Here is a 16,205-nt window from a genome sequence, read left to right on the forward strand (position 1 = left end):
TGTGGCAACAGAATGCTTGAAACAGTCAGTGCCATGATAGCATCACACAGTTGCTGCAGATTTGTCCCCTGCACACCCGTGTCGTGAATCTTTTGTTCTTCTTCCCTGTTGGATTTAGGTCTGGTGACTGTGGAGGCTATTTGAGTACAGTGAAGTCATTGTCATGTTCGAGAAACCAGTTTGAGATGATTAGAGTTTTGTGCCATGGTACATTATCCTGCTGCAGGCAGCCATCAACATATAGATACACTGTGGTTATAAAGGGGTGGACACAGTAAGCAACAACACTCATGTAGGCTGTGGTGTTTAAACAGTGCTCAATTGGCCTGAGCCAAGGAAATATTCAGCATACTATTACACCACCTCCAGCAGCCTGAAGTGTTGATTCAAGATGGATTGATGCTTTCATGTTGTTTAGACCAAATTCTGACGCTACTATCCGAATGCTGCAGCAGAAACTGAGACCAGGCAACATTTCTTTTCCCATGTTATCTAGTTTTGGTCCGTGTGAAGCCTTAGTTTAAAGCTCCTAAATGCCCAGAGTGGCACCTAAGTGTGATCTTCTGCTGCTGTAGCCCATTAATGCTTCAGTGCTTCAACTCTTCTGCATACCTTGGTTGTAATGAGTGGTTATTTAAGTTGCTGTTGCCTTCAAGCAGTGAGAACTGCTGCTTCCAGGATATCTTCTATTTTTTAGACCATTCTCTGTTAACCCCGGAGATAGTTGTGTGGGAAAAAATCCACTAGATCAGTAGTTCTGCAGATACTCAGATAAGCCCATCTGGCACCATCAACTATGCCATGTTCAAAGTCACTTTAATCGCCCTCTCCTCTTTTTTATTTTAGCTTGGACTTTAACAGGTCATCTTGACCATGTCTACAATCCTCAGTGTATTTAGTTGCTGCCAGATGATTGGCTAATTAGGTATTTGCACTAATGAGCAGTTGAATAGGTGTACCTAATGAATGGGTAGCATTCTTAAAATCATTTGTGGAGATATTTCCCACATCTCTTAACTTTTGATCTCTGTGATATATCAGATATTTTCTGGCTCAAATGATTTATAAGTCAAAGATCTTTTTCTGACTCTGAAACAGAACTATTCCTGAAAATCCCTTTATGATGGAAGCAAAACGAGGCTGGCATCAAGTGGAAGCAAAGATCAAGGAGGAAAAAATATGAAATGATGGCTCATAGTTCTGGCAGATTGCATTCAATTTAAAAACAATCCAAGAGCGATCTTGATATTTATTACAGAGCCAAGCACAGGTCCTGTGGGGTGTTTTAAGTGCTTTAAGTGGAACCAATCTCAAACCCCTGGGACACTCAGATACAGCAGAGAAAGGGTTTCAAAGAAGATGCCCAAAACCTTTGTTTCCTTGTCCTTCTTTTTTCTCTCCCCACTCCTCTCTCTCTCTCGCTCTCTTTCACTCAAACACCCACATAACCATTTGAAATCAAACACTGCTCATTACCATTACTAAATGTACCAGTCCAGAAACAATTGTCTTTCAATTTACAACTTGCATTTTACCTCTGCACAGTACATCTTCCTTTCCAGTCCTTTATATCTTAGTTCATCTCTGCATATCCCCCCCTCTCATAAACTTGATACGTGAGTAACATTCAGATATATTAAGATGCATGCGAGAACCAATTAGTGAGACGTGCGGACACCGAATACATGCACATGAAGGAGATCGCTCTCAGACAGTGACCGACCTCAATGTGCAAGCTTCCTACAGGCAAGCCTGGTTTGCCGTAGTTTCATGCAGTTTCCTCATTTCAATCAGGTGGACTGCAAACTCCACCGAGCAAGCTGCTGAGTGCATGTCTGTCTCTGTGTGTGTGTTTATACAAATATATTCATTTTCGCTGCATCAGTATTCACACCGGCTCTCCACCTGTGCATAATGCCATAATTCCTCTGATAATGTAGCGCCATGAAAAACGACATCTCTCTTTCTCTTCTCACCTCAGCTATCAGCTATCCTCTTTGCAGCATTCCTATAAACAAAACACACATAAACACACACACACGTGCTCACAATCACCACGGCTGCTTATGGACAGTGAAACTCCACTATTTATATATATCATATACATCTGATTAGGCTTAATGAGATTTGCAATGACCTGTTATTTATCATGCATCACTGCACTGCAGATGCCAGGTACAGATCAACAACACACACGCACACAACATGTAAAAATATGCACCCCAACAAACACACATCCCCACAGCATTGCCGTCAGCATCAGAGTCACAATGTCAGCAGGAGAGAGGGAAGCTCTTTGTTTTCTTGGAGCTGAAGTCACTCTGCCCTCGGATCACACGCGGACCCATGGGGTTTGATGATTTGATAGAAGAAGGAGGTAATTATTCATTTCTTTCATTTTTTTTATATGTATTTGTGCTGCTTGACTGCACCGTCTGTGGAAGCATTAGAGTCTCAGATTCTGCTGTCAGATAAATGGTGGCATTTCTAAACTTTTTAACAATTACGTCTCCACATCGTCTCTTGATTTTTCTTTTGTTATTAAAAAAATCCCCGGAATGGTTTATAATTTAAACTTCAATCAGGGTGTGCGATCTCACTCACAGGCCCGCTCACAGAGATATTGCATTTATTTTTAATCTGCCGAGATTTAAATTCTCGTGTAAAGTATGGACACTGATGGGAAATGTCTGTACATAATTGTTCGTTGAATTCCAACCAGTGTGGAAAACAAAAGCGAGCTGCCTGCTCAGACAAATATGAGCTGTCACTTCCAGCTCCATTACTTAGAATAACAATTTAGAAAAATATACTTAATTGCTCGATGTTTAATTACTTGATGAGACTCAGAAGATCAATACCACTTTCCACCGTTTGTTGATTGAAACACTGGAGCAAGCGCTTTTCCTTTTCGAAAACAAGACACAAAAGGAGACTCCTCTAGGCATGTTTACTCAGAACCACACAGTTAAACCCCGTAGCCACAATCTTTCAACATGTTCATGCTTAGTGGCTTAAACATACAAAGCGCTTTTTTAAGGTACACTTTGTACTGGATTGATCCCTCTTGTGCCTTCAGAGGAGATTAATTCTTCATGGCATAAATTCAGCAAGGTGCTACTAAGAAATCTTGTCCATATTGATATGACAGCATCACAGAGTTGTTGCAGATTTGTCAGCTGCACATCCATGAATTGAATCGTGGGTCCACCACAACCTAAAGCTGCCCTATTGGATTTAAATCTGGTAACTGTGGAGGCCATTTGAGTACAGTCAACTCACTGCCACAGTTTGAGATGATCCGAGCTTTGTGACATGCCGTTTTATTCTTCTGGTAGCGGTCATCTGAAGATGGGTACACTGTGGTCGTAAAGGGATGCACGTGGTCAGCAACAACACCCAGGTAGGCTGTGGCATTTAACCACTGTTCAGTTGGTATTAAAGGGCCCAAACTCTGCCAAGAAAATACCCCCCACCACCAGCAGCAGCAGACTGAAGCACTGAGGCAAGGCAGAATGGATCCATGCTTTCATGTTTGCCCAGAGAACTGGCACTTACTGGATTTTTTTCTTTTTCAGACTATTCTATAATTCCTAGAAATGGTTGTATGAGAAAATCCCAGTAGATCATTAGTTTCTAAAATAGTCAGACCAGCCCGTCTGGCACCAACACCTATGATGCATTCAGCTAGCAGATAGAAGAGGTAATAAAAACTGTGGTTTTGCACAAAAATAACCAACTGGTCATATTTTGACGAGCTGGTGTGAAGATAATGCTGGAGACGGGCTAACTAGATCTCCCTGTTAAAGCTAAAGTTTCATATTAGAAACTTTTTTGTTTTTACAAATTCTTTTTCTGTGTTTTTGCACAAAAGCAGAGACACATTAGCCAGATTTTGGAGTTAAAATAATGCAAATGTATTCCAACAAGTGACAAATAACAGACGATTCCAACATTTCCAAGAAGAAAACAGTTTACAGATGTTTCTGATGCCTAAGAAAATCTGTCTACATTGTCATGTTTTTGCTAGTTTTAGTACACTGACAAATAAATTGCAATATAGCATGTGCTGCAGTTCTGCTCTCATTCATCATGCGCTACCATTAGGTAGACGCCTGATATTAATTTAATATTATAACACTAAACATGCAGCCAGACTTGATGGGAGTATTTTCAGCAATAAGAATAACAAGGAATCCCAGAGCAGATGGTATGGGTCCCACAGAGCCCAGATTTCAGCATCTTTGAGTCAGCGTGAGACTGCATGAAGTGAGGAAAAAAGACACTAATGCTGCCTAAATCCACAAGAAACTGTGGTAAGTTGCTATTAACAACCTAAATGCCAAGTTCAGTGAGAAATTCTCAGCAAGTGTACTCGAGAAAGGTGATCCTGTGAAACAGTGGCCACTAAAACACTGAGTAAGTGTTTAGTGTTTTTGAATATGAAAAAATCCCAGTAGCATTTGAAACCAGCTTTCCAAAAGTTGGTGCCAAAAACTTTTGCACTGTGCTGTATTTCTTGCAGTGGCGTCTTACATGAGACCCTGGGTGATGAAAGTCACTGCACTGAGAATTGTGCAAATGTTCGGCTCTTGAAAGAAAAAGACTAGAGTGGAAAAAACACAGAAATGTGACATATGTGATTTATGGGGCATATTATGGCTTTTCTGGGTTTCCTAGCAGAGAGGGAAGAGCAGGCATTCACATCATTTTGAGAAGGAAAAAAAACCCTTGGGTGACTGCGACTCAGTGTACTGCCGTCGCTCTCTCCGTCCGTAACTTTTCCACTCCGTGTCTCTTCCTCGCTTTCTGCCTGCCTGTTCTCTGCCCCGATCCCTCCCCCCTTCAGCCTGGCTCTTCCTCCCTTTCATCCCCTTTGTCGTCCCTCTGCCTTCCCCAGTTGCTCTCTTAAGTATTTCACAGAGCCGTGTGTGAGTATTGCTCAGAGTATGAATGTATGAGGGCTTTGCCAGTGCCGTCACTGCTATTTTTTTCCCCCTTTTTCTTTTGTGCATTAGAGGTTTAATCCCTTTCTCACATTGCATTTCCACATGCTGAAGCAACAGAGCAGCAGCCGTGTGAAATTTTTTTTTTTTTAAATGAGGTTTTTGTCACAGGGAAGTAAAACTCGCTTCTTCCAACAAGGACCCCTGGGTAACTGATTCATTGATGGTGGCTGGATTTATGTGAAAGCACATTCATGGTTTTATTGTAGATTTAAGCACACTTTAAAGGGGAATAAAGGACTACACTGCAGAGGTTTTTGGTTTGAAAGAGAGGGTCCACTGGGAATCATGAGAATGCGAGCAGAACTCTGTTTGATGTCTATATATATTGATTTAGTACTGATGTAAAATTATTAAGGTGCCCTTATCATACATTGACAGATGCTTTAATGTTGACAAAACCTCCATTTTGACCTTACATAGTGCTTTTATTAATGTCTAAGTGATCTTTTTGCTTCAAATACTTCTTTTATTGCTAACCTCCGCTCATGCTATTTTCTTGTTTAACCCTTTAATGCTGATGAATTGTAATCTCAAGGCAGAAGGGGAGAGAGCAAGAGGTTTATATCTCAGTCAGATTTTGTAAACAGTTGGTTTACACAGCTAAATTGGTGAAGCAGTTCAAATATGCCCAGGCAGCGCGTGCCAACTATCTAGTCCATCTTCTGTTTGCTCCAAACAAACTACTGGTGTTGCTGCCAGAATGCTAGGGTTTACCTACAAAGATTTGTTTTACTTTCCCCTCCATTTTTAAAAATTCAGCACATAACAAGACCAAGAACCTAAATTGGAAATGACTGTAGCAAAAAATGTCTGACAGTCCCATCCAAAAAAATGTTCACTCAAAACCACAACGCGACGTACCAGCCAAGTGACACACTGCCCGCCATCTCTGGAGCCAAGATACGAGCATGGTTAAAAATATCACAGCTTGCGACTGCACGAAATATCAAATATGATGCCGTGCCTGACTACTTTATCAAGTCTGACAAAAAGAGACCGTGATTGCTCAGAGCAGTGGTGTCCCACCAGACCCTTCAGGCAACAGCATGCTTCTGGCAGCACGGTCCATTTCAGAGTCCGCCTTAATTAACACCATGCAGCCTAACCCTCACCTGATTAAGTGCCTGTTTAATATGATGGCCTTTTCTCGTATTTAATCAGCATCCAGCCAGGTTTTGCTAAAGAGGCTAGTAGGTGCCCGTTCTGAAGATTTTTATCTCCCTCAGTTCATGTCAAATGCCTTCCAAAATTTCCAGAGTGACAAAGCTTTTACTGTTCAACCTCTCGGAAAGAAGAAAAAACATGTTTTATGATTAAATAAGGGGGTCATTTAAAGCTACGCTTCAGCTATGACAGAATGCTAGATCTAAACGGCAGTGTGGTGAAGGAGGAGAGGAGGGTTGTTAAAGGACTGAACAGTCCTTGTTAATTCCCTACCATCTGTTGGACTCGCATGCCCAGAGAGGAGAGAAGAGTGAAAATGGAGGATGTAGGAGTCCACACTTGATCCACTGTCTAAACAACACAGGCAGTGTTAATTACATCTGGGTTAATGCTAACAGTGGCCATTTTACTGTTAGGGGGTCTTTCCCCAGATTACCAGAGTAGCAAGATGGTATCAATTAAAAAATAAACAACAACAACAAGAAACTCAGTTGTTTATGCGATGCAGTTTTTTTGTGTATGAACTGCAATAACTGGTTTGCAGAATGACATGAAATACTCCTTGGTTTTCATGGGTGCATACGAGAGACATACTTTTATCAAAAGTTTTCACACGCATTATATTTACACAAGAATTTTAATCGTCTGGACAAACATTAAAAGTTGTCCAATTATGCACATTGGAAATTAGAAACTAAATTAGTAACTGGTATTTGGAAATAAAGTAAAGTAGAAGTAAACAGCACAAGATCCAAGATATGTTCATATTTAATGAAAGAAAAAACCTGAGCCTTTTTCAGGTTCTTACCCTGCACTCGGGGTTGCCAGAATGCTGTGGGTTATTTTTCTCGCGTCACTGCAAATCAATACGAAATCTGAGTGATCAGCTTTATCCTGAGGGGGTCTTTGAATGTTCTGATTAGAATGAAAATGATCTGAATCATATTCTTTCTTAGTAGTCAACCAAATAAACAGCTATGTGTCAGAATCATTGCTGACGCTACAGTGACCTGTGGTTGATGTTTTTTCTTTAGTTTTTTTCTTTAATATCTCATTTGTATACATCTGTGTATGTTTGTGTGTTTATGTGTCTGAAAGCTCTTGCTTATAGAAGATTACTGGATTCCTCTCTTATTTTTTAGGATATTTATTTTACCTTAATATAGTTATTAGTAAGAAATGGCAATTTATACATTTTTGCAAAAAAATTATGTATATATGGATATTGAGTATCCATGTGATTGTGATTGTGAGTGTAGGTGGGTGGGATGGCTTCTTGAAAGATGATAGCTTGCCAAGTGATCCCAAGGCCACCCAATATTCCTGAGCTTAAGTGCAACCATAATACACAGCTTCTTTTGCTTGCACTGGCCTCCAGGGGCTATTTGGATGATAGGGATCTGATGATGGTTGCAGTCTCTGATTGCAAATTCCCTTATTGTCCTATACATAACACCAGCGGGGGTGTGCTTACATTACTGCAGAGGAATCTCTGCCTTGCATGTGTAGTGTGGTCTGCGTTTAATCTTTACGCATGTATATAAAGGTAAAAACGTGTCCGTACTGTGCTTAATTTGATTTGCTTTATTAACACAAAGGTAAACACAACAAGCAAACAAGACAGTGAAGTAAAATGTGTTTGAGAAAGTAAAACCAAAGGAAAGCAGGATAATAAATCTGCCTTTTAATTCCCCCTGGCTGTTCTCACTCACAAAAGGCTTCTATGGACCAAGGGAGCACTGGTGCTAATAATGTTGATACTGTGCCAAGCCCAGCTGGTGGTGCCCGGCACAGGGCATCGAGTGTCTGCTCTCCACAGTCGCTGTCTTTAAAAGGCTCTCTCCTCTGCCAACCGGGATCAGAGGAAGGGGGATCACATTGCTCTAATGGACGCAACCAACCTGCGAACCTATGTGGCGTTTGTTCTGCTAGCTCTGTCTGTACTATATCAAATACAATAACTAAGCGCCTTGTGATTCCGCGCAAAGAAAAGCGGTTTGTCGATATAAAGCAGACCAGGTTGTAATGACGACTGATTAGAAAATGACTGATACTGGAGGAGGTTTGAGAAAATCTATAAATGCTGTTATCAGAGATGGTAAGAAGGAGATATTTTACATTTCAAAATAATATGTATCAGCTGAATTCTGTACAAAACAGAATTCTAAAAAACAATCCCACTAAATAATAAATGATGAAACAAATATGTGAATATTTATGCTACTGCTGAACTTTCAGCTGTGGGGTAGAAGTCAGTTTGAACAAATAAAAGGATTCCCTCAACTGCTCAGTTTAATTTCAAGCAAGTTTTTTTTGTGTGTGACTCATATCAAGCAAAATTACAGTATGCATTCAATAGTATTCTCACTGGGGAGCACCACATTTGGCTCAACACCCACACCAAGGACCTTCATTTGGCTGGAATATTGTATGAATGAAGCTCACTGGGAGAGGGATTCATGTGTCAATATTGTCTTCCTATTGTCAGTTTCCAGGCAGTCATGCTCTGTATCAAACCCAGTAGTGATGCCAAATCTGAGCCAAGTCCTCCCCTCTTGGAACAGGCAACTGAATCCTCCTGTAGGTGTTTCGAACATACATGCTGTGCACCACAAACACACATTTAAATGTAAACATCCATGGTAAACCCATTGTTAATGGCATGTAGCAGCCACCTAGCAAGCTCCTTCATTCTGCTCTCGCTGTGTGGGTGTCTCCCACTTTACTCCCAGCAGTGCTCGTTAATGCAGCTAGGTATCTGTTCTCATCTCTCTCCCTGCTGCTCTTTACCCCCTGTGCACCATTTCTGGGCAAAACTGCTTCCTCCTCTTTCTCTTCCTAATTCATTTTCTGCTCCCATTATCCCTAATTTGAACCCAAACAGAAATGAAGTATACTTATCACAAATTATTTTAAAAGGCACAATCTGTGACACACACAAACACTGCATTTAAATCCGCTGATAGAATTTGAGTCGTTGTTGATCTGGTAGTTACTGGTGGTAATGACGAGATCATTCCAATAATACGCATGCAATTATTTCGTTTAAACGCGTTAACCACCGGAGAAAGCAAACACGTCTCGACTGGAACTGGGGCACAGAGGATTCATCGTGTCATGCGGCATTAAGAGAGAAGTCTAATGAAGAAAACGATTAAATGTTGCATTTCGCATTGTTTAAATGCATGCGTGCTCCAGATTTGCTTTTCAGAATAGCATCCAGAGGCACGTGTTACAAAAACAACTGGTGTGTGCACTTGGCAGCGCCGCGTTTCACAAGTCAATTTTACTCACTAGTACATGTGCGAGTGCTAAAGGGCTCTCACATGCTCAGGCACGACGTGCGAGCCGTTTGTTTAGCCTAATGAAATGTGTTAAAATTAGGATGCAGGAGATCATCTCATATTGCAAATCACAGCTTGCAAGTTGCAAATCTGGCAAATGGGACCCGGTATATGCATGTAACGTTTTCTGTTAGGCGTGTAATTTTTATCCCACGGGGGAACACCAGGCTGCCACTAACAATTACACATCAAAGCAGTAATGCAATGCAATTACACTGAATAGCTAAAAATGATCACCATATACACTGTTAAATATGAACAGCTTCAGGATTTCCAAAGATTTAGCACTTTCTTGTGTACTACCTACCTAAAAGGTAGCTATCCAACCACTCTGTGCATATTAATTACAAATCTAACTCTAACACCTTTATCCTTATTATTATTATTATTATTATAATGGTTGCAGTGGCCTTTGTTGAGGAGCATTTCTGTGTAGTGTTTGTTGTTTTCAATTAATTTCACCCATGTGTCTTATTTTTGTCCCATGTGATCGAAAGGAGCAGCAACACCCATGTCATAGCCAACATATTATCCAAACAACTGCTCTCTACTAATAAGAGAGTGATAATTATGAGCTATTACACCAGAATTTTCAATTGTTTTGATGACACTGGAGAACATCCAGCTCTCTGTGGTGGTAATTATAGCTCAATGAAATGCAGACATAAATGAAATGGTGGAGATGCAGAAAATATCCAGGCCTAAAACCTCAGCGAGGCGTACAACTGGGAAGATCTTTTTTTCCCTCTTTTCCTTCTCCTTAGTTAAATCCTGGTATATACTTAGCTCAGCGATCGGGGATTTAAAATAATTCAAATTAAAACAAAGCATTAAAAGCAAATATCTCATTAGCTGAAGGCAATAATTAGAAACAGATGGGACAAAATAATAATCAGATTAGACACGAGATATCTAATAAATCTGCTGGGTGCATTTCTCAGTACACGGGCTGCGGGTCTTTAGTTGCTGTAAATTCACCTCACGACGCAGGGTTAAAACAACTTGAGCTTCACTTTACTCGGGGGATATTGTCAAAGAGTCAACACAAACAAGCAAGATCAACAGCGCACGCACACACGCACGCAAAAATAACTGGACTAATTAGCCCTGCTACTTTGATTATGTGTCCTTCCATGTCAGAGATACCTCTGCCAAACAGGGTTAGGAGGCAGGGGCTCAGTGTGTCTGCGGCTTCGAGCTTGCCTAGTCTGAGGAAGGGCTTCTCATTATGCGTCCTTTCCTCAGACACTTGGCCTCACCCAAAGCACCAAGTGTCTGTGTGATTATTCACTACCCTGCAACACCGGGCTAGTGGCGTAAGCAAACATCAGATGCACCTCTCAATATTTGTAACACCCTCTCCCCCATCTTTCCTGTCCAATCTTCTCTCGCCCCCCCCCCACCACCACCACCCCCTTTTGCCGCAACCCATTTCACCTCACCCCTCCCCTTCCCTACCTCCTCTCATCTCAGTCAATCACAAGGTGACACAGATGGCGTTGTCCTGGTAACCATCTCTACACAACTGTTGCCTGGTCACCGAGCACAAACAAGCTCAGAGCCCAGCAAGGCTTCTGTACTGCACAGAAAAGGAACACGGCACCAGAGAGGAGAAATAAAAGGCTAGAGGCAAGGTCGGGGGTGGAAGGTCACACGCTGGCCGCTGCAGCACTCTACCGCTTTATTTAATGACACCCTTATAGGTGTCACCTTTAACCCGAGGCGGTATAGCTGAAGTATCAGGAAAATCTATGGAATGACTTAAAAAAAAGAAAAAAAGAATTGTATTTGCGTTACGGAAAATCAGATTGTTATTTAAAACACGTTCATATTCCGTCTAAGTACAGAATCATTTTATATGAGCAGCAAAACCGTTTCTCCATTATGTATTTAATATAACATCAAAATGGCAGTGTTTGTACATTCAGGCTGCACTCTCTGCATTCGCTCATTACAAAGACCTGTCTTAAGGTGAAACGAAAATACCCAAGACTAGCATGCACTCCGTCAAGCATGCTATTGGATGCATTATTTATTATTCAGCCCAGTGATTCTAATCCAATGAGATACGTCAATACATAGGATAGAATCTGACAAAATGATTCATGCAATGCTAATTAATCACTTCAGCCATCTCCACTGAAATCAATTAATTTCCATTGATGTAAAAAAACAAAAAACAAAATCAAGTGCATCATGCCGATGCTTGAGGGAAATAGAATATTACATTTCTGTTTTAAAGCCGTGCATGCTGAATATTTCTGACACAACTTAGGCTGTAATATATGTAGATACATTTAAAAAAAGCACACATTTAAATTCATCACAAACTGTGTGTGTTCATATTTGATCATGTGTAAGCTTGAATTAAGGCTGTGATTGATATGAATAGACACCATGCACTGTGGCTAATTCAAAGGCTTGTCTTTAAAGTCTCTAATGAAAAGATTCTTCTTTCATTGCACAGATTTTAGAAACCATATCTTAAGTCTGCCAAGAACAAAGAGAGGCAGGCTAAAAGAAGAAAAAAAAAGGTGTTTGTCTCAAAGGAAGGTGTTGTGAGGGAGGTGGAGTAAATTGACTGTTTACAACAACAGACCCAGAAAGGGACCTTGAATGTCCATGACGAGCTCCATTCCCGTTTTCACTTTCAAATCACCTTATCCCATGCTTTTTTGGATGCCATCCTAAAAAACCAGGGCCATAATTTCCATCCAATTTGCTCCCTCTCTCTGCATGAACACTGACAGATTGTCATATTTTGGCCACGCTCCCAGAGGAGAGTTGTGAGAGGCAGGAGGGCAGATAAACGGCTATTACCATTCACACCAGCTCATTACGGAGCATTTAGACCCAGGAGCACCAACTCAAAAGCTCCACGCGGTACCCACCCCAGGAGCCCCTCACAATTGAGTTTGTGATTGACAACTGGTACTCAGTTACAGTTCTTTTCCTCCACAGCTACGCTCTATTTCAAAACACTCATTTTGTTTCATCAATCAAAAAACAACAACAAAAAAACAAAAACAAAAAACTTTATGCATGGCATCCAAATTATTTGGGCAGTTTTTATTTTTATGTGGACAGTAAGATGTACACATCTTAGATAAAAAGGTTTGGGCCTACCGTCATGAATCCATCCAGCAGGCCCGAGTCTGGCTTGGGTGGGGCTTGTAATCTCTCCATTGACCACTTCTCGATGATCGACGACACCTGAGAGTTTTCTGTGTTGAGTATGCGGAAACCGGTCATGTTGACTCCACTGTAGCGATATGGTTCCATGTCAAGGGCGAAAAGGTCCTAGAGGCGCAAAGATCAAAATGTAACTGAAAAAAAAATATCATGATTTCCTCATCTTCCCTCATCCACTGCTATACATCGCTCATTTTCATAATTACAAGTCGACGTTTGAGCGGCAGCCACTGCCAAATGAGGGAGCGCAAAAGGGTGCAGTTGAAGGGATTTCAGGAGCTATTTCATCTTATGCTGAGACAGTAGCCTTGATAAAGGCAAGCTTTTCAAGGTTACCGGCATGCTTTTGGTGGACTGCCATCTATCATGTGGACGGAAAAGGACGACCCAATTGTCCCGCATGCAGCATGTCTGGCATCTCACCAGGCAGATGTCTCTGGGATGCAACAACACAGTTGACAGAGAAACAGCGGGTGATGGACGCAGAATGGGGCTGCCGTGGTCAATGTTTGCTGTCCTATTCCGAGAGCAGCATGAATGGCTTGGTACCAGTGTGCAGCATCTCGGGCCAGCACACTGGCTTCCAATTCTGCCAAACACTGACTGATGTTAAAGTAGGCATGCTTCCATCCCGGCAAGAAACAGCATGCCACCGAAAGAGGCCTATAATCACTATTCTCTTCCCTTTCCCAATGACATACCTGCTGTCACTCACTCCCCTTTCATCTAGTCAGGTTCTTACTGTATGTGGATGCACTAGGGATAGTTACATGTCCTCTGCAATGGTAAATGTCTTTTCAGGTCAGTTTTCTCTAACCTTTTCTTCACCCTTTCCAACTGTGTTCCAAACAACACAGCGGGCTATTTGTTTGTTAGAGCTATAATGGACCAAATGGGTGACAGTCTCATCTGCTCAGGGCTATTATCTAAGCTCTCAGTCTTCTGTTCTCTGGGCTCAGTGAAGATGTGCTGCTTTTCATCTGGAGTGTGAGAAGCAATCTTTGTAGCGGCTAGATCAAAGAAATTTAGCAAACTTCAATCGCTGCTGGAGTGAGAATAAAATACCTCCAACTGCTTTGTTTCCTAAACTCTGGGTAGTGGTCAGCCAGGTGAGGTGAGAAGGTTGTTCAGAATTTAGAAAATAAATTCAAGTTAAACTTTCTCAGCAGACGCAGTGGAATGCAAAGGGTATATTTATAATAGACTGCATAACAATGACTCAGCCTTTCAAGGGCATCGGTTTCTGTGATCGCAAAGTCAACTTGCACTTCGGGTTCAAAACGCCTCACATAAAATGAAAATAATGGGATGTTTTTCTTTGACTAGTTCTCGGTTAGCGGTATTAAATTGTATTCTCAGAAATGAAAAAGTGACAGGTAATTTTTCATTGCAACAAGGAAAAAAAAAACAGATTAATGTTTGCACTACAATAGGCTCAGAAGAAGAAATATCTCCAAACAGCACGTTATCAAGTGGACGGGGCTGTGCAAAAAAAAAAAAAGTAACAAAACACAGTCTATCATCACATCTTGTCAACAACAAAAAAGTCCCAGGGTACTCACCAGGGTTGTAAATATATAATGATAGTACTCCGTCATCATACCCATTGCCAGGGCCTACAGGGAGAAATAAAAAGCAAGCAGTAACTAAAAGTCAATTACAAATAGCTTAATGAATTGCGGTATTAGAATTACTAATTGACCTGTTATTTAATACATATTGCCACCCCGACACCTGTCAGAAAGGCACCTGAGACTGGAAAAAATGTGAAAGCGGGGGCCTGCCAAGGCATTTTTAATTGTCCTGATGACTGATGAACAGACTTATTCGGTTATTATTACACTCAGAGCCGAGACGGTATCATGACACTGACAGTAATTTTGTTTGAAAAAAATCAGTCTATGCGTCCACATTGCTCACGTTTCTCCCAATACGTTGTACATTATATCCTAAGTCCATGCGGGCTCGGCACTGCATTGTGCATGCAACGATAAATAACAAACAAAATATGCGCCACAATAAAGAATCATTAGTTTTGACACACAGCTATAGAGAGAACTCCAACTGTGCAATATGCTTGTGAGAAGACTTGAGCTCAACAACAACCCCCACGGTTCTCATTAATAATGCGCCTCTGCTAAATGAATTGAACATGCCTGTGAGCAGAATTAGACTTTATAATTTAAAAGAAAAAAAATATGTACAATGGAAAGCATCCATTATGACGGGCCACGAGTAGATATCTAACACACAAGGATTAAAGATGTACAGATCTGCAGCAGTTCTTAAAGAGAGAAAGAATAAGATAGGGATCACGCATGGACTTATGTTGATTATTTTAGCACATATATATGTGTGTATATATGAGTCTGGGTACTCAGTAGCATGTGAAAATTTCTTTAAGGGGAAATTATGTAAATTTTATACAGTAGCTAACTTACTTTTAACTAAATTCAGGAAACAGTGTGATAAAATTACTTATGCTGTTCACAAATGCTGCAGACATCCGTGAGTCTAAGAGAGTATCAGGGCTCATTAAGGTGAGTTGATACCTGTTTCAGGATCCAGGCAGCCATCTCATGTCCACAATCAAATATGACATGGAACTCCTTTGCCTTCTTCATCTCCTTCAGAAGTGGCTTGGCGTCCTTGGTCTCTGTGGGCAGCTGTCGGATCTTCAAACGAATGTTGTATCGTGAAGGTGCCTTGATCAGCTCCTGCAGTCGAATGAGACCTGCAGACAAAGAGGATACATATATAGTGTGAAAGGACCATTTTAAAGATGCAGCAATATGGTGTGTTTGATGTGCCACCATTTTGAAGTAACTCTGATTCTAAGGAGGCCACGAAGACCAATTGGAGTCATGTATTCTCAGCAGAAAAAATATGCTCATATGCATGTCTTCCTAATCCGCAGTCTATTGATCCTCCTACTCATGCTTGGCAAGCAAACAGACAGCTACAGACTTATCAAGAGAATGTTACACCAAGCCAGCACATTGCACTCTTTCATAACAAAAACCACAATACAGAGAGCGCCTCATTTTGCAACCTCCTACAGAAAGTCCCATCCTGAAAGAAGCTTCCCAAATGGTGATTTGCTCTTGTCTTCCATGATACCATAGAATAGCGCGGAATAGGTTCAATTTTTATCCAGATGGAAAGCCGTGGTCAATCCTGCCTCTTCTGCCTCTCTCACATACACTTCAGACGTGTTCTGATGAGAGAGGCTCTGTTTGCCCAGCTTGTACTTGCCCCCAGGGAGCCCGGCGCCTTCGTCACACATTGAGCTACAATCTTCACCTTTCATTTCTCGACCACACGCTCAGGTAGAAAGCTCTCCGGGAGATACTGTGATGAGATTACAATGAGTTTCTCCCTCAGTAAAGAACTTCAGAGTCCAGGGATGAAAGAGGCTGGATTGATGGGAGAGATGATTACTTGTCATGGGTATAAAAATGGATGGAGCAGCAAGGATAGTTTGAGAGGGAACTGG

General features: G+C 41.3%; 1 protein-coding gene across 2 annotated transcripts in view; it reads right to left on the bottom strand.

Annotated features, from left to right (window-relative positions):
• Positions 1-16,205, bottom strand: part of grik2 (glutamate receptor, ionotropic, kainate 2) — a 65,301-nt gene that overhangs the window by 28,582 nt on the left and 20,514 nt on the right. For both annotated transcript variants that reach the window (XM_005921601.2, XM_005921600.2), the window contains exons 4-6: positions 15,262-15,443; positions 14,272-14,325; positions 12,644-12,817 (exon numbers count right to left, since the gene is read on the bottom strand). In XM_005921601.2, the coding sequence (XP_005921663.1) occupies positions 12,644-12,817; positions 14,272-14,325; positions 15,262-15,443 (410 nt within the window). The remainder of the gene's footprint in view (positions 1-12,643; positions 12,818-14,271; positions 14,326-15,261; positions 15,444-16,205) is intronic.

Source organism: Haplochromis burtoni, unplaced genomic scaffold (genome assembly GCF_018398535.1).
Source record: "Haplochromis burtoni strain Fernald_Lab_line unplaced genomic scaffold, NCSU_Asbu1 Contig_47, whole genome shotgun sequence".
Classification (NCBI taxonomy): domain Eukaryota; kingdom Metazoa; phylum Chordata; class Actinopteri; order Cichliformes; family Cichlidae; genus Haplochromis; species Haplochromis burtoni.